At 45.8% G+C, this 25,726-nt stretch overlaps 1 protein-coding gene across 2 annotated transcripts in view; it reads left to right on the top strand.

Annotated features, from left to right (window-relative positions):
* LOC147898228 (uncharacterized) overlaps window positions 1-25,496 on the top strand; it is a 65,863-nt gene extending 40,367 nt beyond the window's left edge. Inside the window, exons 8-12 of one of the 2 annotated variants that reach the window (XM_087379013.1) lie at window positions 7,923-8,024; window positions 8,112-8,196; window positions 24,467-24,568; window positions 24,665-24,800; window positions 25,033-25,496. In XM_087379013.1, coding sequence (XP_087235139.1) covers window positions 7,923-8,024; window positions 8,112-8,196; window positions 24,467-24,568; window positions 24,665-24,757 — 382 coding nt within the window. In that variant the 3' untranslated portion in view covers window positions 24,758-24,800; window positions 25,033-25,496. Of the gene's footprint in view, window positions 1-7,922; window positions 8,025-8,111; window positions 8,197-24,466; window positions 24,569-24,664 lie in introns of both variants that reach the window. The other variant, XM_087379012.1, reaches the window with a different exon arrangement.
* Window positions 25,497-25,726: the final 230 nt, after the last annotated feature.

Genomic DNA, 25,726 nt, shown 5'->3' with positions numbered 1-25,726 from the left:
GAATTCCTGCAATCCCACATTCACACTGATCACGCATTTAATACAGGCATGTATCACATATGGCGCTTTTCCCTGTACTAGGGAAATTCTTGCAGTCAAATTCTAACTGAAGCACACAGGCATCTACACAGGCATCATATGTCCCTATAACATCGTAGACCGTAAACTCTATGCAAGCGGAGCATCAGCAAATTGACTCAAAAGAAGAAAACACCGAATTGACACAAGTGACAGAGAGCTCCCTGGTCTACGAACTCGTTCACCAATTGGACCCGCGAGATAGTCACAAATACAGATGTCCACGAAACCTGCTCTCTGATCGAAACCTGCATGAGGGACTCAGGTCAAAACTCTGTCACGGATCAGCCCTCCACGTACTGTCTGCTTGTGAATAATACGTGGCTGTCAAACCCTTTGTAGTCTCTGAGTTACTGATCGGCGCCGTGCCTTCAGAGGTCCTTGTTCCGTCAGGGTTACGGGAGCCCTGCTTTCCGTTCCAGTCGATGACGATCTCCCACTCCTGGACTAGTACCTGCGCTAACGATCTACTCTCCGTCGTTCATCGCCAATCTCCAGCTAACCCCGTGAACTACATTCGTCGAGAGTGCGCTGCACAGCGACGTTACGATCGACGCGTCACCTCACCAACAGTCTGGACGATCGACCAGACTACCATCAGCCCGTCACTGCTCACGTGCCGCTGCGAGATCGCCATAGTCCTTGCTTGTGGGCATCGCCGAATCACCAGCGATTCCACCAACCTACGGGACCCCAGGCTCAAGCCTGTTCGTTCGTCGATTCGTAGGCCCCCACGTTCCTGCGCTCCGTCAGGTCAACCCCACGCTATCAGCCCATCGACTCGTGCTGCCCATAGGTCTTACGCTCCACGTCTTTCCCCTACACAACCTAAGCTCTGATACCAACTATTACACCATTTCTTCACTCATCTCTGATCTCACTACAGATATCACGGGAGTAGCACCTTACTTTACCTCCCAGCCAAACTCTGCCAAGACTTCCAAGCAAGAGAGGGAGAGAGCTATCTCGAAATCACGTAAATCATCAAATTCTCCACTTCTCTCACTAGCCTTGACAGACCCCAAATCCCTAGATAGATCTAGATGCCACATGTCATCCATATAGGGCCTTCCTAATGCAACATTTCACCCCTCTCTTGGGATGCATTTAATTCCTTGCCCCTAGGCACAATCTTTGCACTAGGCCCTTGGTCTCAGATCTATCTAGTCTGGTGCTATCAGCCCTCACCTAGGACCTTGACATTAATCCCTCCCGATCATTTACATAAAGCGCAAACACATATATTACAAAAATAGATCCTATAAGGGAAATGTCGACTGATTCTTCCGAGGTCATGCTACCTCGGCTAGAGCGTAACAAATACAGCTCGTCCCAACTGATTTCTAGCAAATCTGGGAATGTACTATTCTATCCTTTGCTTGTGCTCTATTGACTTCACTCTATGCCATAAATTTGAGAAAGTTTCGAATTTTGGATCAGAACGGTGAAAATTATTGAATTTTTGAAATTTGGATCGAAAAATGAAAACTATTGTGTTCTAGACTTCTCTGCATTTGATATGCATACCAGAACGTCTGGAAAGGCAGGGCTTATTTGAATCAGACCCCAGGATGGAAGGTGAGGCAATTGAGGGACCCCTCAGGTCTGAAAGCATTGACATTTTGGGATTGGGATCTACTGCAGTAGAACAGGCTGAAGGGGCAAGTAGAAGTAAATAGCCTGAAGGCCATAATCAGGGCCCTATGGAAGCCATCCATCAAGAACAAATGCAATTGATGCAGGAGCAGCTAATCCATAGTTGTTTGGGTCCTATTCTCCAAGAATTCAGAGAAGTTAATTAACGAAATCAAGTTCTATAATTAAAGGATGGATGAAAGGCTGCAGAATTTCTTTGCCACGATGAACAGAGGATTTGATCATCTCAGGAGAAATCAGATGTATGAAGGGAAGAGACCCATAGAGACTACCCTTGAGACAATTCCTGATTCTGATGATGAATTTGAATCTGTGACTAAGTCTGAAGGTTTTATGGCATCAGCTAGAAGAGCTCACCATAGGTATGAAGAGGCTCTAACCAAAGCAAAAGACCTTCAACTGGGTATAGCTCAGAAAAGCTCCAGCCCAAGCTTCAGCCCAGAATTGAAGTCTTATAATGAATACAAGTGTCTTCCTGCTGATCTCAGGTCAGTCCTCGCATTTCAGCAATATGTTCAAACATTTAGACCCTCAGAATCCAAGAGGGGGTAACTGCAAGGCAGTGAGGTCAAAGTTAAATAATCCTTTCCAAGTTCAAAGGGGAGACTAATTCACGCAATGAGCTGGAAGAGCGGATAAGCAAATTATTTCATGTTGTATTCTAAAGTGGATCAAGGAAAAATCAGGTTTGCTGTGCTTCACTTGGAGGATTTTGCTCATACTTGGTGGAGACATCTACAGCAAGATGGTGATGTGATTGATACCTGGGAGGAAATGTTCCACACTTTTATCGCTCATTTAGCCCGGGATCAATATATTTGCTATTGTTATAATTTGACTCAGCAAGGATCAGTGAAAAACTATATCATGTAGTTTTGGAAATTGGCTTTATTCATCCATGGCATTGATGACAGAAGTAGAATGAGAGCCAATACACCGAGCAGCCAAGAAAGATCGTACCGGTATAGTGCCAACCAAACATTGCCATAGAAAAAGCTGTTGCTTGAGAGGGAGCTTACTATTCCAAATGCGGCGTAGAGAAGTCTTCCACCAAGAAAGAGACTTATCAAGATGCCAAAGGTGATTACCATGGTCCTGGATCCAAGGCCTTGGAAGCAATAAATGATAGGCACTCTTGGCAGAAAGATTATCAAATGAAAAAGAAGAGTAACCTGGAAGCAGGCGATCAAACCTCCAATCCAGTAAGGGAAGGGTGGTAAACAAGTGCGGGACAGGCTGGAAAGGTTGCATCAGAGTAGTAATAATGCACCGAACAGCTCTATGATGCAGCCCTAAACAATAGTCTTCTGGCTTGTGGAAAAGAAAGAGTGCAACCCCGATCATCAACCTCTGCCACTGTGGAAATCCTCAATTGGTGCACAAAATATGCCTTTCTAGGCTGCAACTGAGCTAGAGGATGTGAAAAATCCTGCTCTAGTGAAGACTATGCAAACAAAGAGTGTTACCAGGTTCTGGAGGTCGACCAGACCAATGTAAATAATGTAGAAGTTGCTGCCAATCGTGAATGAGCTTAGAAGAAAAAGGATAACCAAGAATACGTTTAGAAAAGCATCCAAACATTGCATGAGATATAGCTGGAATCCAATGCCCAAAAGCTTGAGTGCGGAGGTAGGTGAGTAAACAAGACAACATGAGAGACTGTGACCAATTGGTATTTCTCCCAAGAAATAAAGAAGAGTCTTTATAATATTGACCATGGTCAAAGAAAGCTGACTTTGGTTCACTAGAATAAGTTTTACTACTTTTGCTTTTGCTTTGCATTGGTAAAAGAGAACTGTGGGGATGCCCACAAGGGACTAGGATTAGTCCAAGAACTAGGAATGCATGCATTTCACCAACCTTTAATGGGTTAAAGTGTTGGAATTTGTTTGTGCCATGTGTAGGACCTGAGAGAGTGTAAAAAGGACCCAAGAGTGGGGAGATAAGTTTAAAGAGCAGGTCCCACAAGGCTCAAAAAGTAAAAAGGAGGGCCCACAAGATTAAAAGGCGCCTAAAAGCTCCAGAGCACTAGATTTACAAGGAAAAAGACTAAAAGCTTGGCTTTTTGTAAAAGTAGCTTTTAGATAGCAGGTCCTAGCTTTTTGCTAGGCCTAGTCTATAAAAGAAAGGCCCCTTGCTTCCCAGATTCATTCAAGAGTTGTACTCAGCTTCATGCTCTTTTCAGAGCTAGTTGTACAAAGTATTATTCTATTACAATAAAGACCTTCAGGGGGGTCAAACCCTTATTTCTGGGCCCTAGTGTTGGGCGTGTTGCGTCTCCTTCTTCTCTCCCTCTGTTCTATTAGGAAGAATCTTTGAGATAAGTGCTGCAATTGTGATTTTCAGATTTCAGTTTGTGTTCTCCAGTTGCTATCGCGAAGTTCTTGTGAAATATTGCAAAATATTGTGTGGAAGTAGCAATCTCTGTTCTTTCTCTCCCTCTCTCGGTTCGTTTTGATTCCCAGAAGAAATCTGCTGCTGCTTCTCATCAGGTGAAGCTATTGGATGTTGTTTTTCCCTGTAATCTATGAAATTTGAAATCTATCTTGCTGATTATCTGCTGCTGCGAATCGAAGATCTAGGATGCGTTTCTTCCAGTAGTGATTCATTTTTAGGTTTCAAAGCTGAATATAGATTTGTTTTAGGGTTTTTGGTCTGGTTTCAGAGACCATGGCAGAATCTGCTTCAAAAAGGTAGTCAAGAGTCTTGCCTTCCGCGCAAGCAAATGAGTGTGAAGATCAAGATTATTTAAGGCCCCATGTAGCCTGGGCGAACAAATATATTTTCTTTTGAGAAGGCGAAGTGCCTTATGATCATGCTTGGTACACCAAAAGCATTCCAAAACCTTAGTGATAAACTTTTGAATCCTAGAAGAATAAGAGGCAAATGCAATTGCACATAAGCCATGAGGATGGACTGCACAATTCGCAGACGAACATGCAATGGCCAAGTGGATAGCTTCCAATAATCCAACTTTCAGAATAGCTTTTGCAGTACCCAAAATCTTTCTTGTGGTAAAGAAATATGCCGCAAAGTCAAAAGATAGCAGTGTATGACAAGTATGTAGGGAAATCCAGATCATGGGCGTAAAGACAACCGAAGCATGATTATCTTACAATAGCTCGAGAGACCTGAGATTTTGCTAGAGGTGGCTCACCAATTACCCTATGGGTTATTTCCTTCCATAGAGTCCAAAGTGCCTAATATTGAACCTAGGTAAAGAAGAGAGCATAGTTTGCTCGGGAAAAGAAACCCCTAAAGGAAGGCAGTAGAAACGAAAGCAAGAAGCAAGAAGAAAAGGAGAAATGAACAGCAAGGCCTGAAGGAGGTAAGGGTCAAACAAGCGGGAGGGCTGCATGTGGGGGCCTTAATTCTTTGGCATCTACTCATGCCACAACTCTAGAGTCCTAACAAGCAGGGGATTTGTCATGTTGCCAATGGGATTAATACTACGCCATATGGCACCCATGTGCTTCCCTTTATGCGAAGGCCTATCTCTATTCCCTTGTATGCCGTAACCTTATAACCTCACGTGAGTATGAATTTCCTAGTCACCCCTTAGGACCCACAAAATCCCTAAAGCCATGCAAGCCATCTAGTTATAGTTGTCAAGCTGCCAGATCGAGTCTTCATCATCTTGTTAGATAGCTAGGAGTTGCCACATCCCCCTTGAGATATTGTGCCATCATCATGCACTGCACTACTGCTGTGGGTCACTACCCTTGTCAGCCCACGATATAGAGCTTGCTGCTTTAGTATCAATTGTTGAACTGATGCAGGGCGTCTAATTATTACGACATGGGTGCATGTGGGGCTGTGTACAGGTCCCCAAGCAATGCCTCTCATACCTTGTGCAAGGGTGACCAATGGGATAGAGGAGAGCCTTCCCTATTACCTTATATACAATACGGTTTAGCTATTTTTGCTTAATAGGTGCTCTTATCCCATTAACTCTACCATTTTCACTACATGCGAGCATCTAGGTAAGGGTCATCAAAACCCCCATCAGACGTTGACAAGCCAAGTAGAGGATCCTCCACCATTAGGTGCAAGCACCAGATGATGTACTTCTTTTGCCACTTGTCGCAGTCAGAATTCCCTGCTGAATATATCATTATGTTGTCACATATATTATATTTTTACAGGACCATATTATGTAGGTCATGGTTGAATGTAAGGTCAGCTACTGCTCTGATGCTACTTGTTGGACCTTATTGCGTCCCACGCAGGCACATGGGCTGCTGTGTGCAGGTCTCATTGTGGCACCCAACCATCCACTAGGAACCTATCAGAGCCCACAAAATGGTGGCCAAGGGGGTTAGAGGAGAGTCACCCCAATTAACTGGATGTAGTAAGGTTCATTTTGGGGGGTTTATATGTGGGATTAACCAACTTTCTCTGCCTGTGACACCATGTGCCAGCGTATGGATAAGCAACCCCCCCGGGTCCCCTCCCCCCCAAAAGAAAAATTTTAATAAAATTTATTCACCATTCCACACTTGCCCGAGGCACCTATCAGAGCCCACAAAATGGTGGCCAAGGGGGGTAGAGGAGAGTCACCCCAATTAACTGGACGTAGTAAGGTTCATTTTTGGGGGTTTATATGTGGTATCAACGAACTTTCTCTGCCTGTGACACCATGTGCCAGCGTACGGATAAGCAACCCCCCCCCCCCCCCCCCCAAAAAAAAAAAAAATAAAATAAAATTTATTCGCCATTCCACACTTGCCCAAGGCATCTGATTAAGATGAAGAGTGTACATTGAATTAAGGATGGATGATCCGAAGCCCAAGATCATATAAAGTGCATGAGAATCCTTTGAAACCCTTGAGCTGCTGAAAGTGCGCATTTACACATGCCATCCACAAACAAAGCTGCAGTGAATAGATTGAATATCAAAAGATGGGGTGTTCTGAACGATCGACAAATGAATGACCGAGATGATATTGTGTTTTCAAACATGTTCGTCATATTTAGGAAGAGTAACCTTTGTGTGTTACGGGCTAGTTACATGAAATTTAGGGGCCCAAAAACATTACATTTATGAATGTGAGAAGGAAAAGCTGCCCAAACCAAACAGCAATTTAGTGCATGGTGGGGAACTTTCAAAGCGTTTCCAAAACCATCTACTGCAACACGTTTTCTACGTGAGAAAAGGACACAACACATGGGCAACCATGTCCATAAATACCTTCCAAATTGGGATTATCTGGCCTTGCTTCTTTAGAGTCTACTTACCTCATCCCAAGGCTTTCTGTTGTTTAGACTTCCTAGTGGTAGTTCATGTTATGGCATAACAGCTGGCATATACCTTACAAAATTACGATAACACAAGTATGTTCATGGGTGCATATCTCCTAATGTCTAATGGTAATACCCTCATGAGTTTTCCATAAATCCATTGATTCCTTCAGTCAGTCTCTTCAAACTTGTGGGTTTAGTACTCACACTCAAAGGGGGACAGGTTTTTAAAATATCACTATCTCCCTTCCGTTGATCTCTTTTTTCTTTTAGATCCTTGACCTAGGACTGTAGGTGGGGTCTTGCTCATCCTTTTTCTGTTGCAGTATTGCTTCTTGTGGGATATTTAGTGAATTCCAGTCTCATTTGGCTGATTGAATATTTCCTTGTTCCTCAGTCTTCAACTTTACGTGTTGTTCTTATTTTCTACAAGAAAACCACAGGAGTGTGTCATTAGATGGGTTAGCTAAAAAATCCCATCGACTTGAGATCAGCTGGAGCGCTGGAATACACGATCCTCAGATATGAGCCTGTAAGGCGTTGATTAGTGTATAAAGAAGGCGGTCTTATCTTTTCATGAATATAGCTCTTGTTGTAAGTTTAATGAAGAATATGACGTGGAACATGGAAGTTTCATGATGACAGCTATTGTAAAACATAAAATTTATGCACAACATGCTCAATATTTGTGAAGAATAAGATGCAGATGCACATACACCATGCTGAATTTAGCATATTTGACTATCCCCACTGCTGGATGTTGTGAGGTCCCATGTGTTGAGAAAAAGGTGTTAGCTTGGATTAGGCATGATAATATCTGTGTGACAGATACTAGACTTATTTATCTTGTAAAGGAATGAGTTCAATTGGTGTATTTGTGGAAATATGCTGTCTCACAAAGGTGTGATTTGATTCATCTTCCTCCCCCTCACTTCTCTGGTGTCCAGATCTGCAGAAAGATTCGATCCTCGTGAAGCTTTATGGACTGCAGTGGCTCCAATGAATAAGAAAAGGGGAAGTCTATCTGCAGCGGTACTGGGGGGCAAGCTGTAAGTGACGATGCAACGTTTAGGTTCTTGCAAGTTGCAAAATATGCATTCAGCTACTTATCTGATTTCAAATGATCTTTTGTGCAGCTATGCAGTTGGTGGTTATGATGGCTCTGAATTTTTAAACTCTGTAGAGGTCTATGAACCTCGCATAAACTGCTGGGTAGAAATGGTAAGCTTGGTGCAGCTGACCTATTTGAGTTTAATCTGTGGCCTTTCTTCAGAAGAATTAGAAACTTCTTGAACTATTTACCTTCTAAATGCATTATCACATTCTAAAGAATTTGAGTACTGAATTGAAGTAGCAGCTTATAGCACATCCTTTACACCCTGTCATCTGCCAAGGCGGAAGAAAGCCACAAAAGAAAATGAAATTTGTATCTTGTATATATGAGCAGCAGCTTTATTTTTACATTTACTTCTCAATTTCATTTTGCAAAAGGAAACCCATTTGATTATTAAGTCCAGTGAATTTAGGATCTTTGTCACTGACAGTATCATTTGGCAATTCATAAACACAAAATAGCATAGGGACACTCCCCTATTTATTCTCTAGGATCTGAAAATGCCGGAGACAACTTGTTTAAAGCTTTTTACTTTGTTAACTTAGCATTGTTTACATTTGATGCCTCTATATATGACTTCATATTTGTCCAATAAAAACCCCTTTTATTAAGTCATGTTCTTAATATGCTTGGGTGACTAGTACATTCCTTGTCCTTGTTGACACCTGGTCAATTGAGTCTCGACCCAGGCACCAGGTAACTAGGCACCTTGGTTGGCCAAACGAACAACCGGGCGTCAGGCTTCTCCGAGCAACGGGTTTTTGAGTGGCAAGGGTAGTCGCCAGGTTGCCAAGGAGATGGTCCAATAGGAGTTAGCGGTTTTGAGAGGTTCTCGGTTAGGAATTAGGAAGTCAGTTGTTAGAACCGCCTGGTAGGAGGGAACAATAAACCATAAGTAATGGGTTTTGTAATAGAGCGAGGACCTTTTCTCACTCCATTGTCTGTGTGTGAGTGGCAAGTCGAGTAAGTGTCCTGTTGTTAGAGAGAGTGTTACGTCTCAAGCCGAGGCGTTAGTGCTTTTGTGTAGCTTCCTCCTGTTGATACTGGCCAAGGCATTCATTAATACACGTGACTTTTTCCATACTCGTTGTCTATTCTTTGCGACGTTTGTATCGATTGCACGCTCATTCATCTCGTCTTCATACAGTTTCGCCCACGTAACACAAACGCCATTAGTTTTTTGGACGTAACTTTGCAACCCAAGTAGCATCGAGTAGTCAGGCATACGTCGAGTGCAAGAGAGGGTGTCTTTTTGCTAAGCACCGCACATGTCCCGGTCACCAAGCACTGGGTCAGGGGCATCCGAGGGGTGCGCAAAACCGATCGTCAACAATCATGCCATTTGTAAAGAATCTAAAGTGTGGTGTCTAAAACCTCTAGCACCCATGTATCTCCTATATGGAAAAGTATTCCATTATGGATTGTACAGAGTTCGCTTAGCTTGTTCTCTTTATTACTGTCTAGGGCTGCCCTGACTTGTACTACACTCTAAATATGACCAAAATTTGGATTTAAAAATAGATGAAGATTAGACCGATCTCAATTGATTCACCTCTTGGATGAGACTCAGGGCATCGGCTACTTTCTTTAAGGCACCTTTTCTATATGTGATTTTGAAATAAAACTGTAACAAGCTCTCAAGCGTAAAATAATTTGAAAACATTTCAATGAAGTATTATCCATCAAGACAACAAAGTTAGATATTGTCTCCAGTTCTCCGCATCATGAGTAAGGGCAAATAGTTCTTTTCCATGTGTGAGATATCTAATTTGATCATCCGTTAATTTCTTACTCTCAAGGTTTCCTTTTTGAGCATGCTTGTTCCAACAACAAAGGCGCTAGCATTGACCGCAAAGAGCTGAGTTGAGTGAGCCATTTGCAACACTGGAGTAGAAGTAACCATCTCATTGCCTTCAAATATTTTATGAAGCTTCTTTGTTCAAGTGACTGGTTTAGACTTACGTTTGCCTTTTTTAAATCCTCTTAAAGGTTAGACAAGGAGAAAGACAAGAGTAAAGCAATGTGACCATAGTTTCTCACCAACGATCCTAAGAAGGATTTGAGCTGTTTGTCTTTGATATCTTTAACCTATTAACCACAGATACAAAAAAAGGAAAAGGACACGTGGCAGCTTGGAGGAGAAGAGCCTGCCACGTGTCACAAAGAAGGTGCTCTTGGATGGAGGCTTGGAGGGGGGAGGAGGTGGAAAGAAAAGAGGGGGGCTTTGGGGGGGCAGCTTTAGGGGCAAGGAGGAGATAGAAGGTCAATGGAATGGAGGAGATGGAAGGTCACCTTGGGGAGGAAGGAGATGGAAGGTTAATGGAATGAAAGGAGGAGATGGAAGGTCTCAGAGCCATGGGTTAAGGTTAAGATCCACCTTTAGATGGGGAATGGTTGAGGATGGTCATGCATCTTTGCCCGTGCAAAGCACGGGCTCAGTACAGACGTGGAGGCTTGGAGGGGGGAGGAGGTGGAAAGACAAGAGGCAGGCTTTGGGAAGGAGGTGGAAAGACAAGAGGTAGCTTTAGGGGCAAGGAGGAGATAGAAGGTCAATGGAATGGAGGAGATGGAAGGTTACCTTCGGGAGGAAGGAGGAGATGGAAGGTTAATGGAATGAAAGGAGGAGATGGAAGGTCTCAGAGCCATGGGTTAAGACTTAGCCATGGAAGGTCTCAGATAGGGAGTGGTTGAGGATGGTCATGCATCTTTGCCCGTGCAAACACGCAAAGCACGGGTTCAGTACAGACGTGGAGGCTTGGAGGGGGGAGGAGGTGGAAAGACAAGAGGCAGGCTTTGGGGAGGAGGTGGAAAGACAAGAGGCAGCCTTAGGGGCAAGGAGGAGATAGAAGGTTAATGAAATGGAGGAGATGGAAGGTCACCTTCGAGAGGAAGGAGGAGATGGAAGGTTAATGGAATGAAGGAGGAGATGAAAGGTCTGAGAGCCATGGGTTAAGACTTAGCCAAAATTTAAGAATCAAAGATCCACCTTCAGATGGGGAGTGGTTGAGGATGGTCATGCATCTTTGCCCGTGCAAAGCACGGGTTCAGTACTCGTAAGCCATTAAATAACAACACGAATCTTCTCTTAATCAATGTGTACCCCATAGACATATAGAACATGGCCTAAGTACACCAACGCTTTCTTGAAAATTCACACGTAACTGAGCATAGAGCACTTCCCATATGAGGATAATCAAAGGAATTCTAATGTATCCATCATGCTCTTGGAGTGATCTTCTATGCACTAGTATGCTATACAAAAAGAGTATTGTAATCTTAACTAGAGACATTTGTACGATATCATTCATCTTGTACTAGAAGGTTGTTGGAGCATTAGTCAATCCAAAAGGACAATACAAAAGAATTCATAGTGCTCACCTTAATATTGTCTTAAACACATCCGCTCATTGATAACCTACTGTTGGTCTATCTCTGTGAAATATTTTGCATCATACTAAATGATCAATAAGTCCATCCATCCCTATAAAGGGGTTGGGGTTGGAGTTGGGGTGGGGGAGCCGCCCGGGGGGGGGGGTTACTCAATTCTTAACAATTCACTTGCTAAAGCCCTTGTTATCAACATAGATCCTAAATATAACCTCTTTCTTCTTTTCAGCTAGTAGAACTGTTGTTCCTCAAGGAGACTGTTATGCTCTAGCCGAGATAGCATGACCTCGGAAAGGTCGGTGGGCATTTTCTCTTAGATGACCGACTTTTGTAATATTTTATGTGTGTAAATAAAATGGTCAAGGGAAGTAACTGCCAAGGTCCTAGGTGAGGGTGTATTGGCATCGACTAGGTGGTTCTGAGTGCTCAGGCCTTGGTGCACCTAAATGTGTAAGAATGCCAAGGGGCAAATGTTTTAATTGTGCCCCAAGAGAGGGGTAAATGGTGTACCAAGCTAAAGGTCTAAAATGATGACATGTGGAAGGGGAGAGCCATCTAGGGAATTGTGGGCTTGTGGATAAGCATGAAGGAATGAAATTACATATCTTTGTGTATGCATGCGATCCATGAGAGAGGCTGGGAGGAAAAACACGATGCCAGTGCCTGTGACTGAATGTGATTCGACGTAGCGAAAGAGAAATTAGTAAAATATCGTGTCATTTGGTATCAGAGCTTTCAGGCTCGACGAGGGGATTCGTACGAGTTGCGTATGAAGGAAGCGTAGGGTGGCACGGACGGCCATCGAAAGACAGGGAGCATGCATTTCATGACGTTGCCTAGGAAGAACGTGTGAAGCTCGAAGGACGACTTGCCCAGGAGCGATCAAAGAATCATCGACTCAAAGCCTCTAGAGGAATGCCGACAAGCTTTGCAAGAATTGCAAAGTGGGCAGCGTAACGCTGTGCAGAGTTCCTCTATTCCAAGAGATTTGCCTGATACTTCGGACGGCCCTTCAGAATTGTATGAACTGCTGAAGAGGAACGCGGATTCCTCTTCATTTTGGGAAAGGCTGAAGGAGCTTCATACCGACGGATCTTCAATCGGGTCAAATATCAAAGAGGATACATCGGTGAAAGCAGACTTGGAGGACCTGAGTTCGTGGTGATGGTGCAACTTGGTAGTCACGCTGGTATCGCGTCGTGACTATATTGCAGAGGTGGCTCGACGGTGCCTTCCGTCACCTACCTACGGGAACCTTACGCTCGTGCAACGATTTATAAGCCACGCATTTTTTGTTTCGATTGATGAGATTAGAAGGGAACGTTTGTGGTCACGTAGATAGCCGTGGGTTGAGGCAGATTCCGAACAGAAGACTGGGCTGATTCGGAAAGAGTGGGACTACGTCTGAGAGAGAAGTGAATAGTTTGGATTTTTGAGACTTGCAAGGCTTTGGCAGAAGAAGGAATTCGGGACTCCAGGATATTCCAAGGAGCAAATTTTTTTCCCTTCTATATAACTTTTCAGTTGCAGTCTATTATTCCTGTACAGAAAAAAAGGGGAATTCGAAGTGTGATATCTTTTTGGGGTTTTTGACGTACGGAAAGAAGTTACAAAAAATAAAATAAATAAATCTATTTTTCCCTTTGAAAGAATGGAGGCAGAGGGACAAGATTCTAGGGTAAATCCTGGTGAATCTAGAGTGGGATCTACGCAAGAGTGTCCCATCACACAACGCCTACTCTGGTGGGTAGGATTTCTGTATTAGAAGATGCCTTACAACAGATCATGAACCAGCAGCTTCAAGTTAACGCTGGTCAAAATGAAATTAGAGAGATGGTGCAAGCCTTGTCGGCTAGACCATCTAGAAATGAAAAGAGCAAAGCTCCAACAGAGCCAGAGCCCAGTATACACTCGTCGGAACGTGCTAAGGTCAAGGTACCTAATATTGCTAATTATAGACCGAAAAAGTACGCTGGTCGGATGATCGAGCGCAGTTCTGATGTGATCGAGATTTGGTTACACAAGTGGGAAGAAGCCTTCGCCATTTGTGAAATCAGATATGATCTAAAGAAAATCTGCGAGACCACTCACCTATTTATTGAGGCAGCGGATAGGTGGTGGATAAAGCAACAGAAAGATCAGGTTGCCCCTACCACCTAGAAAGGGTTTAAGGCTGAATTTAAGAAACACTTTCTTCCACCTGACGAAGAGTCCCGAGCGTGGGATGCTTACAGAAACCTTCGCCAGAGGAATTCGTCGATGGCAGAGTACACTGACAAGTTCAGGGAATGCGTTATGAAAATAACAGACCCTCTCCCTATGTCGGTTCAGTTAAAAGACTATATCTATGGATTGAACGACGAGATTAAAATGGAAGTTCGGGCTAAATATGTGACTACATTAGATGAATCTATTGCAGTAGCCCTGAACTATATGAGGATGCCAGAGGCAGACCTAGTGGGTTTATGCAGGAGGGACTCAGCATGAGTACCCGAGAAAAGGGGGATTTCAGAGGAAATGGACTTCAAAGGCAAGTGTCTCGCAGCCAAGTGGCCAAACCAAGCAGGTGAAGCCGGTTGAGAGACAAGCAAAGACAAGTACCACCGTTGGGGTGAAAAGAAAAGTAACTTCAATGGCAGCCCGGGCTTGGTCAAAGTCCTCATTGACTCCTGAGCAAAAAGAAAAAGCTAGGAAAGAAGGATTGTGCTTCGGCTGCCTTCAGCGACATCAGTAGAAAGATTGCCCACTAAACAAAGATCGTCGCACGGTCAATATGATAATATCTGAATGCGACGCAGAAATGCAAGAGAGTCCCAATGCAGAACATATGCAGATGCAATTGGCGGGACCTTCTCAGAGGTTAGTACTTGTGTTGTTAAGTGTGTCTGTTACTAAGTTAGTAAGCGGTGCACCCGATAACATCCTTTTAAAGCCTGTAGCAACGGGGTATACAGTTTTCGATGAGCCCGAGTTGATTAAAATGAAAGGGCAAGTAGCCAATCATGATGTGATTGTGTTGTTCGACTTAGCGTTAACACACAATGTAATTAACTTCAAGCTTATTAAGAGGCTCAAGTTGAAAACTAGTCTATCTGACTATGCTTATATGGTCAGGATGGCGGACGGAAGTTCAACTGAAGTATGGGACCAGAGGGTTACCCAGTTGGAACTTCAAATTCAGGACTATGTTGAGAAGCTGGACTTTGAGTTGACCAGGCTTGCTCACGTAGATATAGCCCTAGGTATGGCTTGGCATTTTTGGAAAAATCCAGCCATTGATTGGAAAAAGCATATTTACCAGTTCAAGATGAACGGGGTAGAATATGTTTTGCGAGGTGAAAAGAATTTACCTCGAGGACCATTGATTTCAGCCATGGAAACTCCGAAAGAGTTTCAGTGTGTGTGTATAGCATTGGTAGAGTTGATTGATGATGCATTGGCTAGCACTGAGGCTACCCAAGATGGGAAAATGGCCGAGTTGGCTAAAGAGATATCGGAGAAGTTCTTTGATTGTTTTAGGGATGAGTTACCTTATGGGTTACCTCCAGAGCGGAATGTTCAGCATAAAATTGAGCTTATCCCGGGGGCAGAACCTGTAAATAGACCTCCCTATATGGGGCCGTAATTTTCAGTACGATAGATCTTAAATGTGGCTACCACTAGATCCGTATTAGAGTCGAGGATGTGCATAAAACCGCTTTTAGAAGCAGGTTTAGTCATTATGAGTTTTTGGTAATGCCCTTTGGACTTACCAATGCTCCAACTACATTCGTCATGCTTATGAACGATTTACTACGTCCGTATATTGGAAAGTTTGTAGTACATTTTATTGACGATATTCTGGTATTCAGTAAAAGTGCTACTGAGCATCATGAACACTTAAGAATAGTGTTCAGTATTTTGAGGAAAGCGAGTCTTTATGTAAATAAGAAGAAAACTATACTGTGTATGGTTAGACTTGAATATTTAGGATTCATAATTACTCCAGAGGGGGTAGAAATGGATCCAAAGAAAGTGGCTGCGATTCTGACTTGGCCAATCCCTCAGAGTTTGACCGCTTTGCGATCATTCTCGGGATTTGTCCAATTTTATTGAAGGCATATCAAAGGATATTCCGAAATAGTATCGCCATTGACTGATCTGACCTCAGATAAAGTACCTTTTATATGGGGACAGAATCAACAAGAAAGTTTTAACACCATAAAACAAGCTGTGGTCACAGGACCGGTGTTAAAAATAGTTGATCCTTAGAAACCATTGACTACCAAGCAAGAGCGGTGTGATCAACTCGCCTCTACAAGTCCATTGGAAATACATCTTCAATTCAGCCATCAACCTCTTTAACCCCATTTGTTGTAACAACTCATCATTGGAGACGGATGCTGAGTCGGCATGTTAATGGGATCTGATTTCTCACCATCAGGGGTTTCACATACCTGCCAATTGTTCTAACTGCTGAATTGGTTGAATGGCACGAAAGGATGATTGCTCAATGTCTACTATTTGCTTAGTGTTGCTGCACCCTGCTCTCCATTTCAGATATGCATGCATTGAAATATTTCAACTCAGAATGATTTGACACATGAAAACACATAATTAAATTAAAGAGTCTTGGATTAATTCATTTAGTTGCGAAGTAGTACAAAATATGTTGGGGGCTATATTAGACTCAACCTCCAGATGAATTTCCTTGCCGAAATGCGAAATAAATTTTGTAGGATGAATGCAATAAAATTTCCAGTTTCTGATTCTTACTATATAACCACTCTTTTCCCAGATTAATATCACGTTTTCACCTTGGTCAAACTGAATGCATTACGAACCAGCAGCACTTTTAGCTTATTCAATACATGAAGTTACAAATTGTTATTGAGTCAATCACAAATGAATAAGTGGGGTAAAACTCAAACCAAATTTGGAGATATAAACATTGCAAAATAATATTAAATATCCCATGTTTTGCCTTGACATCACCTGAAAGAACACCCAGAGGGTCTACTCGTACTTAACCACATCCACAGGCCTAGAGAGAGAGAGGTTTCAATGCAAATAATTTGTAAATCAACATGAAGGAACCGTATGGGGGAGAGCTAGTGGACGCATCTCCCAGCCATAGTATGTTTATTGAGCCACCCTTGATCCTGAGGCCGAGACCAGCTTGGAGCAAAGACAACCTGATGGTAAGATCCTATGTCCATGCCATGGGAAGTCGTATGATGCCATGTCCCTTGCTGTGAGGCCACACTGCCTGAAACCATTGGCATCCAAGTCCTGATGCACAAGGGGTAGCCGTTACCCAAGACAATGGCACCAATCGAGGCCTCCATTGTATATATAGGCCAAGGTGTCCTAACTCCTAGGACATTGTCCTAGGCCACCCTCCTAATTGAGATAGTCTTGAATATTATCTTGACTAAGACAGTCCTATGGGAAATATCTGGACTTCATCCATGCTAGGTCAGGTTTCAACCTTGGGCTAATGCTTAGCCTTGGTTAGATTCCCAGTTACATCAACAAGGGCATCGCAAAGGGAGTCCGGTCGATAGTGGAGTGGGGATAGCTCCATTGGAAGAAAACGGGAGGGACAATTGCGTGGAGACATCACTGTTGAAGCAGGGAGTGAGGGGAGAAGGAGAGGGAGTATCGTGAAGGAATGAGAGAAATTGGTAGGAGCTACTGGCTCGCTTGATGGTAATCCTTTTCTAGGCATGGAGAAGCTTTCCTTATGGAGTTGGCATTTATTTCTTGTGCTTCTATTACTGTATGTCTCCATTCAACTGTAGTCGGAATTGGTTTTTGACCTCGTTGTTGGGCAGATATTTGGCTTGCGAAGCTCCTTGTACAAGGGGATGCAAGACCAGCGGTATACTTTTGCAACAGTCTGGCCCACCCCTCATTAGCAAGCAAGTGAATCCTGTTTTTTTTTTGGTGTGCAAAGAAAGGAACCGTCTATTAATGGTTGAAAATCTTCATACAAAACAGCAGCCCTGAAGGTGCTTAGTATGGAAAAACCCATATCAAGGCTGAAAGAAGAAAAACCAGCCTCTGTTCCGAAGAAACTTAGCTAACTGCCTAGGAAATCTCTGGTACAGGGGCTAACAGCTAGGTGGGGGGACTATACAGTCAGCGAATCCCTCGTGGAGTAGAAGTATAGAAAACTCCTGCATGCCAAGCCTTGCAGAAACAAGCGCGCATTGCGATAGTCGCCCGGGGTCCCACGCTCCTAGGTGGAGCGCAAGGTGTAGATGATATCCTGCCAGATGGCGACCAAGGTAGCCGAGGGTGGAACCGGATGCTCGCCCATCACCAGAGTATAGCGAGCAACCCAAATGTTCCATGCCGTGATATTGGCTACTACCTCCCACACACTATCCTCCGGAGGGGAATGAGGATCTGGGCTATTAGGAGGGAACGCCTCATGGAGTTCTATCCTCTGAATGCTATGACCTTGTATCCGGTAAGCTGGAGATACCTCATCAATCTAGAACGTGCGATCGCCCTGGTCAACCAAGCCACCATCCCCCAAGTGTAGTCCCTCTGAAGGCTCTGCATGTGGGTCATAATCCTAAGGGCTCCCATCCAAATCCTCACTGCGCTACGACAGCTACAGAGGCAGTGAGGGATCGTCTCCAGAAATCCAGTAGAGCAACAGTGACCTTGCCCCTCCACCCGCATCTGCTCCAACCACGGGCCCATAAGCAAGCCTCCGTGTGGGCGGTCAGCCAGAAGAAGTAGGACATCTTCCTCGGCCGCAAACTGGACCATAAATGCGTCCAAAACTTGGAACGGACCTCTTGGGGCACTCTCTAGGCCACCCAATGCCTCTCCCTCGAAGGGGTCCAAATGGAAGAGTCCATCTGAAGCCTCCTGCCAATCCGTGTGGTGTAGGAAAAGAAGGGCACCTCGTCCACCTGCTTGGCGAGGCCGATCCTGGAGGGCCGAAACCACTCTCCCGGTTCCCATTGGACGTCTCTCAAATGCCTACCCTCCCAAAGCCAGAGGCGCCATCTCGGGGCTTCCTGCTCTGGGATGCTGGGAGGATCAATGTGCTACTCCTTCCCCAGTCAGATCATTTGCCAATGAATCCCTTCCAGACTCCCTTCCATCTCTGGGTCTCTCTAAGTGAGTGCCTGAAGTAAACCTCCAGGTCCTACATGGAAAAAACCAGGATGCATGTTGCCTTATTGCATCATCATCCTCAAGGGGACCCAGTCCGATAAAAATGACCCAACCATCTGCTATCCATCCACACGCGAAGTCCCTCCCACCAAGACTCAAGGATGGCTAGGTCAATCTCCCTTATCTGTTGTCCTGCCCCTCACAAGGGGCTAAGGCTCCAAGCCTTGCCTTTGCCTCCATGGGTAATCTACTCCATCTGCCAAAGGAGCATGCCTTCCCAATGTGCCCAACCAATGTGAGTCTGCTGCTCGAGCATACGCCCATGCTGATCCCTGCGAACCGAGCGAGAGAGAGGAAGGCCTCGCCCGTGTTCCCATCGACAAGCATCGGACTAGAGCTCCCCACATAAAGGGCAGAAACTCCTCTAATCCATCCGTCTGAGAAACTGAACCTCTACATAGTACCCTCCAGGAAAGACCACTCCACCCTGTCGTAAGCCTTCTCAAAATCCAAGAGAAGGACGGCTAAAGGCTGTGACTCCTTCCTGGCCGAATCTATTGCCTTCCAGAACGTGAAGATGTTGTCTAGGATGATGTGCTCCTGAACAAACCCGGTCTGTGTGTCATGGATGATGTTGGTGAGATGAGGCCGTAACCGCAAACTCAAGACCTTGGCGAGGATCTTGTATGCGGTATCAAGCAAGGTAATCGCTCTCCAGTGCCGAATGTGTGACCTATCTCCCTCTTTTGGGATCAAACAAATCCACCCCTTGCTCAGGGACCGAGGAAGGGAGCCCGTGTGGAAGATCTCTTGGCAAGCTAGGCGCAAAGGGGTGGAAATGATTTCCCAGAAGTTTCGGAAGAAGGTCGGAGTCAAGCCATCTTTGCCCGGACACTTCTGGGTTGGGAGGGTTTTGAGGGCTTCCGAGAGCTCCTCATTTGTAAAAGGCTCCTCCAGGGTCCTGCACAACTCTCGCAAGACTACCGTTGGAACGTGGTCCCAAACTATCTCATGAGCTGCAAGGCAAGTTGGAGTCATCCTCTTCATTTGAAAGAGCTGGCTGTAGAAAACCGTGGTCAGTTCTAGAATGTCCTGTGGATTAGTGTGCATAATGCCCTGCAGATCCCGTAAATGTTGCAACTACGTGCTTGCCGATCTAGGTCCAGTGGTCTGAAAGAAGTACTTTGTCATTCTGTCCCCCTGTTGTATCCATTGGGCCTGGGAGGAGTGATAAGAGAACTTATCCCGCCGAACCTCCGTGTCTTGAAGCTCAAGGCGTGCGCTCTCAAATCTGTCACTAAGCCACGGGGATCTTGGGTCCTGCTCCCTGAGCCTCTCCATGGAGGCAAGGTCTCTTTGTAGTGCACGCTTGCGCTCCTGAAGAGCCCTCCTTCGTCTAAGGGCATGAGACGGCAACTCCTCACTGCTTCTTTGGATCGCATCAGTCACCCCTAAGCCTAGCCCTCACAAGGTGCTGACTTTGACTGCTGCCAAGTCTCTGCCATAACCTACTGAATCTCCCCATCATGCAGAAGGTCCTCTGGGATGCGGACTCTCTTTTGGGAAAGACCTCAACGGGGTTGCCCTAGGTGGAGTATTGTTGGAGAGTGATCTAACATCGTGGTGTAGTGCCCAGTCTCCAATGTAGAAACGGTCCAGCCTCTCAAGCAGTCCATCAGGTCTCCTCTAGCCAAAAGAGAAGAGGAGGCTTCAAGGTATCCTGGTGAACTCTGGCTTTCGCCACGGGTCTCTGCCACTGATCATGAAGATGAAGTACTCCCAGGTGCTTTGCTCTGCTGCTGTTGGCATCTCAGAGAATGAGGCACCGCCGTGCTTGTCCTCCCCAAACTCAAGGTTGTTGAAGTCTCCTCTAACAATCCAAGAGCCAACATCTATAAGACACTCTGTCAGCCTCTTCCAAAAGGCCGGATGGTGCTGTCTGCACGCTGGGGTATACACATTCAGGATCCCAATCCTTGGCTCTCCCATCCAAACTGCTCGTCTTGGGATAAGCTCACCATGATCATAGAGCTCTGGGGCCACTGTCTGTGAGACCGAGATGCAGACCCCTCCACTCTGTCCTACGGCAGGGGACCACACCTGTGGGCCTCTCGAAAGAAGGAGATGGTGTCGCCGTCTGATGTCTGATGCTGAGAACTATGCTCTTGTATCAAAAGGATGTCCACTGCTCGCCCTACCACTGTCCTCTGCAACTCTTGCCAAAGGATCAGGTACTGCGGTTGACTACAAGCACGGTCGTGGAGACCGTGCACGTTCCAACTCACTATGGTCTAGCTCATGAGGATGGGGAAGTAGAAAACCAAGGCTCTCCTATGAGTGGGTGCTTGTTCTAGAAAGATTGCCTTTTGTGACTTTGCCAGGGGTTTGGAGAGTGAGTAGTCCATGTTCGTACATTGGCATACTAGGGTGGACACCGGCTCAATGCCAATCTTCCGTGCCCACTTCATCATGAAGGAAACTTCCACCCCGAACAAATGAGCACACTTCTAGAGTGGCCAGTAGTATGCCTGATCTATCTTTGGCTCAGGTAGAAATCTAATAACCGCTACTGCCAAAACACATTGGGTTCTCCCGTGTGAAGCTCAATTGAAAATTCACTTTAGCACCATGGGCGTGCCAAAGGTCCAGTCCCTATGCCGCCATCCACTTGTCCATCATACGTGAAATCTGATCTCCCAACATAGCATCAAATACCATTGGGGACCACTTCTCCAACCTTGTGGAGGCTAACTGGAATCTCCAAACTGGGTGTGTCTGGGAGCCCACTACTCTGATCGAACCGCCATTCTGGGACTGCAAGATCACAAGCGTTACCTATTCGGGTAGAAGTTAAAAGTCTAAATCTCTAGATAGTTCCAGGGCCCCAATCTCCAAAAGTTATGCGGTAGGGGATGCCTAGGCTGAAGTTTGGGAGCTGCTAACCGCGAGGATGAGCCCCTTGCCTGTGGCTTCCCTCTTGGATGGAGGGAGGGGATGGGATACAGCGACGAGGAGGCGGAAGGGGGCACTGTCTTACCCTTGCCCGATGGCAAGGGAGTCGAGGCAGGTCCAAGGGAGGGAGGGGAGGATGAAGAACTTGCTACGGAGGCGGAGGGAGGGGGACGGGTGGTGAGGATGACCATAGTAGGAGGGGTGAGGAGGAGAGGAGGGGGAGGAGTGTAGGAAGGGGAGGGAGAGATATCCGGGGGGGGAGGGGGGCGGGGGAGTAGGAGAGACCACAGGCCCACGCTGTTGATTAGGCTCGTTGGGGCTTTGGATCCGCTTCTTCTCAACCGTTGTCGGGCTAACCTCCGCAGCTTCCACCATCGCAGCATCAGGAGCTCGTGAAGCTGGCTTCTGATACAAGGGTGACTGCGGACGTTGGACCTCCGTCACGGGAGTATTAACTGGATGATTGTGGCCCCTGTCGCGGGGGAGGGGGGTCGTGTCCAAATATGGGCTCTTGCAGCTGCTCCTCTGCAGGTGCCTCTTGAACTACTCTGTCTTTGTCTCTCTCTCTCTCTCCCTCTCACCTTGCGTCTAGCCCATTGCTTGGTGCCCTTTTGAGCCAGTTTGCTTGGTTTCTTTTTCTTTTTAACCTGGGTCCAGTCCCCTTTTGAAGGTGTCACCGAGGGGATCCGAGACTTCTGCTGCTCCTGTTTGGGGGGGTACTAGGCCCTCGCTGTTGACTCTGCTTGCCCTGCGGGGTAGCGAGGGAGGAGCCCCGACCTTGGCTGTGAGGGCAATCTCTAGCAAAATGACCCATCTGCTTGCAACGAAGGCATTGGCCTGGTAACCTAGAAATCTCTACTCGCTGGCAAAGTGTACCCCCCTCAAGGGTCTCAAGGAGGATTAACTCTGGTCTCCCAACCACCAGTCTGATCCTTGGGACCCTGTCGTCTGCTACAATTCATGTGGCCGAATCTGGCGAGGACTCCAAAACAGTGCCAAACGCTCGACCAATGGAGAGGAGGATGGCTTTGTATTCCTTTGGGAGCCCCGGGAAACAGGGAACATGGTGTGTTGTGTCCATGTCCTCCACTGTAAAGCCGTGGTACCAAGGGAATAGGTACACCAAATGTGGGCCAAGGAGGATGGGGCTTTGCTCCACAAGTGTCAAGACAGTAGCGGGGGAGCTCAGCTGGATGAGGAAGACTCCTCTTTTGTAGATGGTGACCTCTTGAATGTGGTCGCCCTCTAGTTCCAAGCTCGCCTGGATCCACTCTCGCACCTGTCTCCTTGTGGGTGTGAGGCCCAATATTCTGCCCACGATCGCCTTGTCCTGGAGGGACTGAACTGCTTGCTATACCCGTTGCTTGTCGGCTGGAGAAAGAAGGACCTTAATGGCTGTGGGATTTGAGGGTGCTGCCATATAGCCCCTCTGGCTAGACCAAGGGTGACCACCAAGATTTTCTTTCTCCGAACAAGCACAAAAGCTCCTGCTGCAAAGAAAAGGAAAAAGCCGGTAGGGAAGGAGGCGAAGAGGGCCATCTCCACCTCCTCCTTCCCGCCACCTCCACCTCCTCCTCCCCGCCTCATTTCCGACTCCTTCCCCGCCTTCTCCCCCCCCCCCCCCCAATCGCCTCATCTCTGCCTCCTCCACCGCCATTCCTCCACCTCACCCCACTCGGGGAGGAGGCGGCGGAGAAGGCGGGGGGGAGGCAGGAGGGACAGCAGGAGGGGCAGCGGGAAGAGGCGGAAGGGGCAGCGGGAGAAGGTGGAGGGGGGAGGCGGGATGAGATGGTGGGGAGGGGAGGCGGGATGAGATGGCAGGGAGGGGAGGCAGGAGAAGATGGGGAGGAGGAGGCAGGGGAGGAGATGGCGGGGGAGAAAGCGGGGGAGGAGATGACGGAGGAGGTGGGGGAGGAGATTTGAACCCAGTTAGAGCTAAGGATGTGCAATCATTTGAAAGGATTCTTGTTGCTTCCCTTGCAAAGATTAAGATGGTCTTAATAACCACACTGGGTTGACCTACAAAGATTGGTAGGGTGGCTAGTCTTTGCCATGAGATTTTGTATGAAGGGACTACAGTAGGTACTTGCTATCCATACGCAGGCTCCACTCATGATCCCAGAAACATTGCATTCAACATGTCACTGATCAGGTACTCCCAGATTTCCCTTCTGTTTCAATTACGTTGACACACCAACAAACTTCAGAACTCGTAGAAATAAGAACTTTTTTCTTATGGATGTATGACTTTGAAACATGATCCAAAAGGGGTGCAACTCACAGTCGGCCCTCTTTGGCATGTGGCTGGACACCTTGTGCTTAATTCAGGAGCAAAACACATAGGGTTCAAATTAGACCATCAAGCGTTATCAATGTTTTTGCGAGGTTTGGCCTGCAGGTGTTCTCTACATTCGCACAGATCAAGGAATATGTTGGTTACATAGCCCACCCACATTGGCTGATTGCACCTGCTCTTGGGTTTCCATGGGCAGTCAGCCTGAACTCGGCAAAGTTTTCTTGTCAGCGCCTCATGGATAATGGATCTAGTATCACTATTTTTAAAGCACAATATGGAAGGTTCTTTGTTTGTTTGTTTTTGTTTTTTGCTTTGGTCGGGCGGGGGGGCGGGGGGGAGGGGGGGTTATTCATTAAGATTTGTGACACAACTTTAAGAATATTCTGACTCAGTTTGTGTCTAGAACTCCGCAAGTAGTCCGATACCACCTTCCCCCTATCCATGGTCACCTTTCCAGCTTGATGATAAGAAGGATAACTGTATAAATCAGGGAGTCCCCGTCTTTGTTGCCAGCAAGAATCAAATTTTTTTGAGACTTAATAGAGCTACCAATGTGCTGAAGGAAAAAAGATGATCTCCTTTTCCCTCTGTGTCCAACTCCCTTGTTTGCTAATGCTCTGCAGGAAAGCCAGATGAAGATAAGAAGAGCTTATGGAGCAGTGGCTATAGTCCATGATGCACTGTATATGATTGGTGGGCTTGATGGAAGGTCCTACATCGACTTGGTAAGCTGCTTGCCTTTGTGGTTGTTCTAATATTGAGGTATTGAGGTTGTATTAACTACATTATCCTTGATTTCTATTTGCTGCTCTGTGATGCAGGTAGAACGTTATGATGAAAGAACTGGTTGGGAAATTCTCAAGGATGCTCAGGTGGGTAGGCGTTGTTTTCTTGCTAGCGCAGTCTTGGTGTAGCGGTCTCCTAAGCTCTTCCTTAGAAATCCTGTAGAGCAGCTTGGTTAGTCTTTGCCTACCTTTAACGACTGCAATTTACCAGTCTTGTAACATTTTGACTTGCAAAGCCAAGCTGGTTTCTAGATCCTGACTTTTGTGAGTGACTGAGCTCTAATGCATGTGCATTTTGGCCCTTTGGAACGTCCCATCCAAGAAGATCTATTGCCAGAGTAGTGGAAGGTGTGCAGATCACTCAATGAATCAAAGGTTTGGATCATTTTTGTACGTATGGGCAGACACCTTTAAGAGCAAGGCCATTAATTGGATCCTTCCCATAGAATTTGAATCATTTCTCATGATATTGTGGGCAGATCACCAATTCAAGTTCATGCATATTTGCAGTGCTCATCATGGTGCTTGTTATGGCTTTGCCCACTTGTGGACTGGATGTCCATTAACAACTGTGAAGGTTGTAAATAGCTGATGTATATGTTGATGAAGAGCTTGACCACTATGCCTTACATAAATACATCATCTTCTTGATGAATCGGCTGCTTACAAGAACAAGCATGTCTCTGTAATCACTAGCTTTGTCAGAGAGAACACCCAAGATGCTTCCCCTAGCATTGGCAATGCTTGTAGATGGAGGAAAGGACCTTGACAACAGCTACGCCACTTGTTGACTTCAAATCTTGTCCTGCAAGTAGTGAGGTACAGCGAAGTGAATGTTTATTGAAATTAGGTTTAGTTAAGTATTCCCATAGAAGTCAGAAGCATGCAGCCTGCTCTTATAATATGTAAATGGCGTGCCTGAGAGGAAGCAAATTATAGTGGTAATTATTTCTTTACAACTTTGTATGAACTTGTAACTGTTCATTAGCTCATCGTTACTAAAAAGCAAAGTTTTTAGAAAATGATTATTCTATAAGTGAAATAAAACCTTGTTTGCCCAAATGTCAACAAGTCATAGGCTGATGCAATTTAAGGTCA

This window comes from Dipteris shenzhenensis, chromosome 9, assembly GCF_047967505.1.
Source record: "Dipteris shenzhenensis isolate YYH24624 ecotype China chromosome 9, Dip_SZ_1.0, whole genome shotgun sequence".
Taxonomy (NCBI): domain Eukaryota; kingdom Viridiplantae; phylum Streptophyta; class Polypodiopsida; order Gleicheniales; family Dipteridaceae; genus Dipteris; species Dipteris shenzhenensis.
This window is presented reverse-complemented; position numbering and strand designations above follow the sequence as displayed.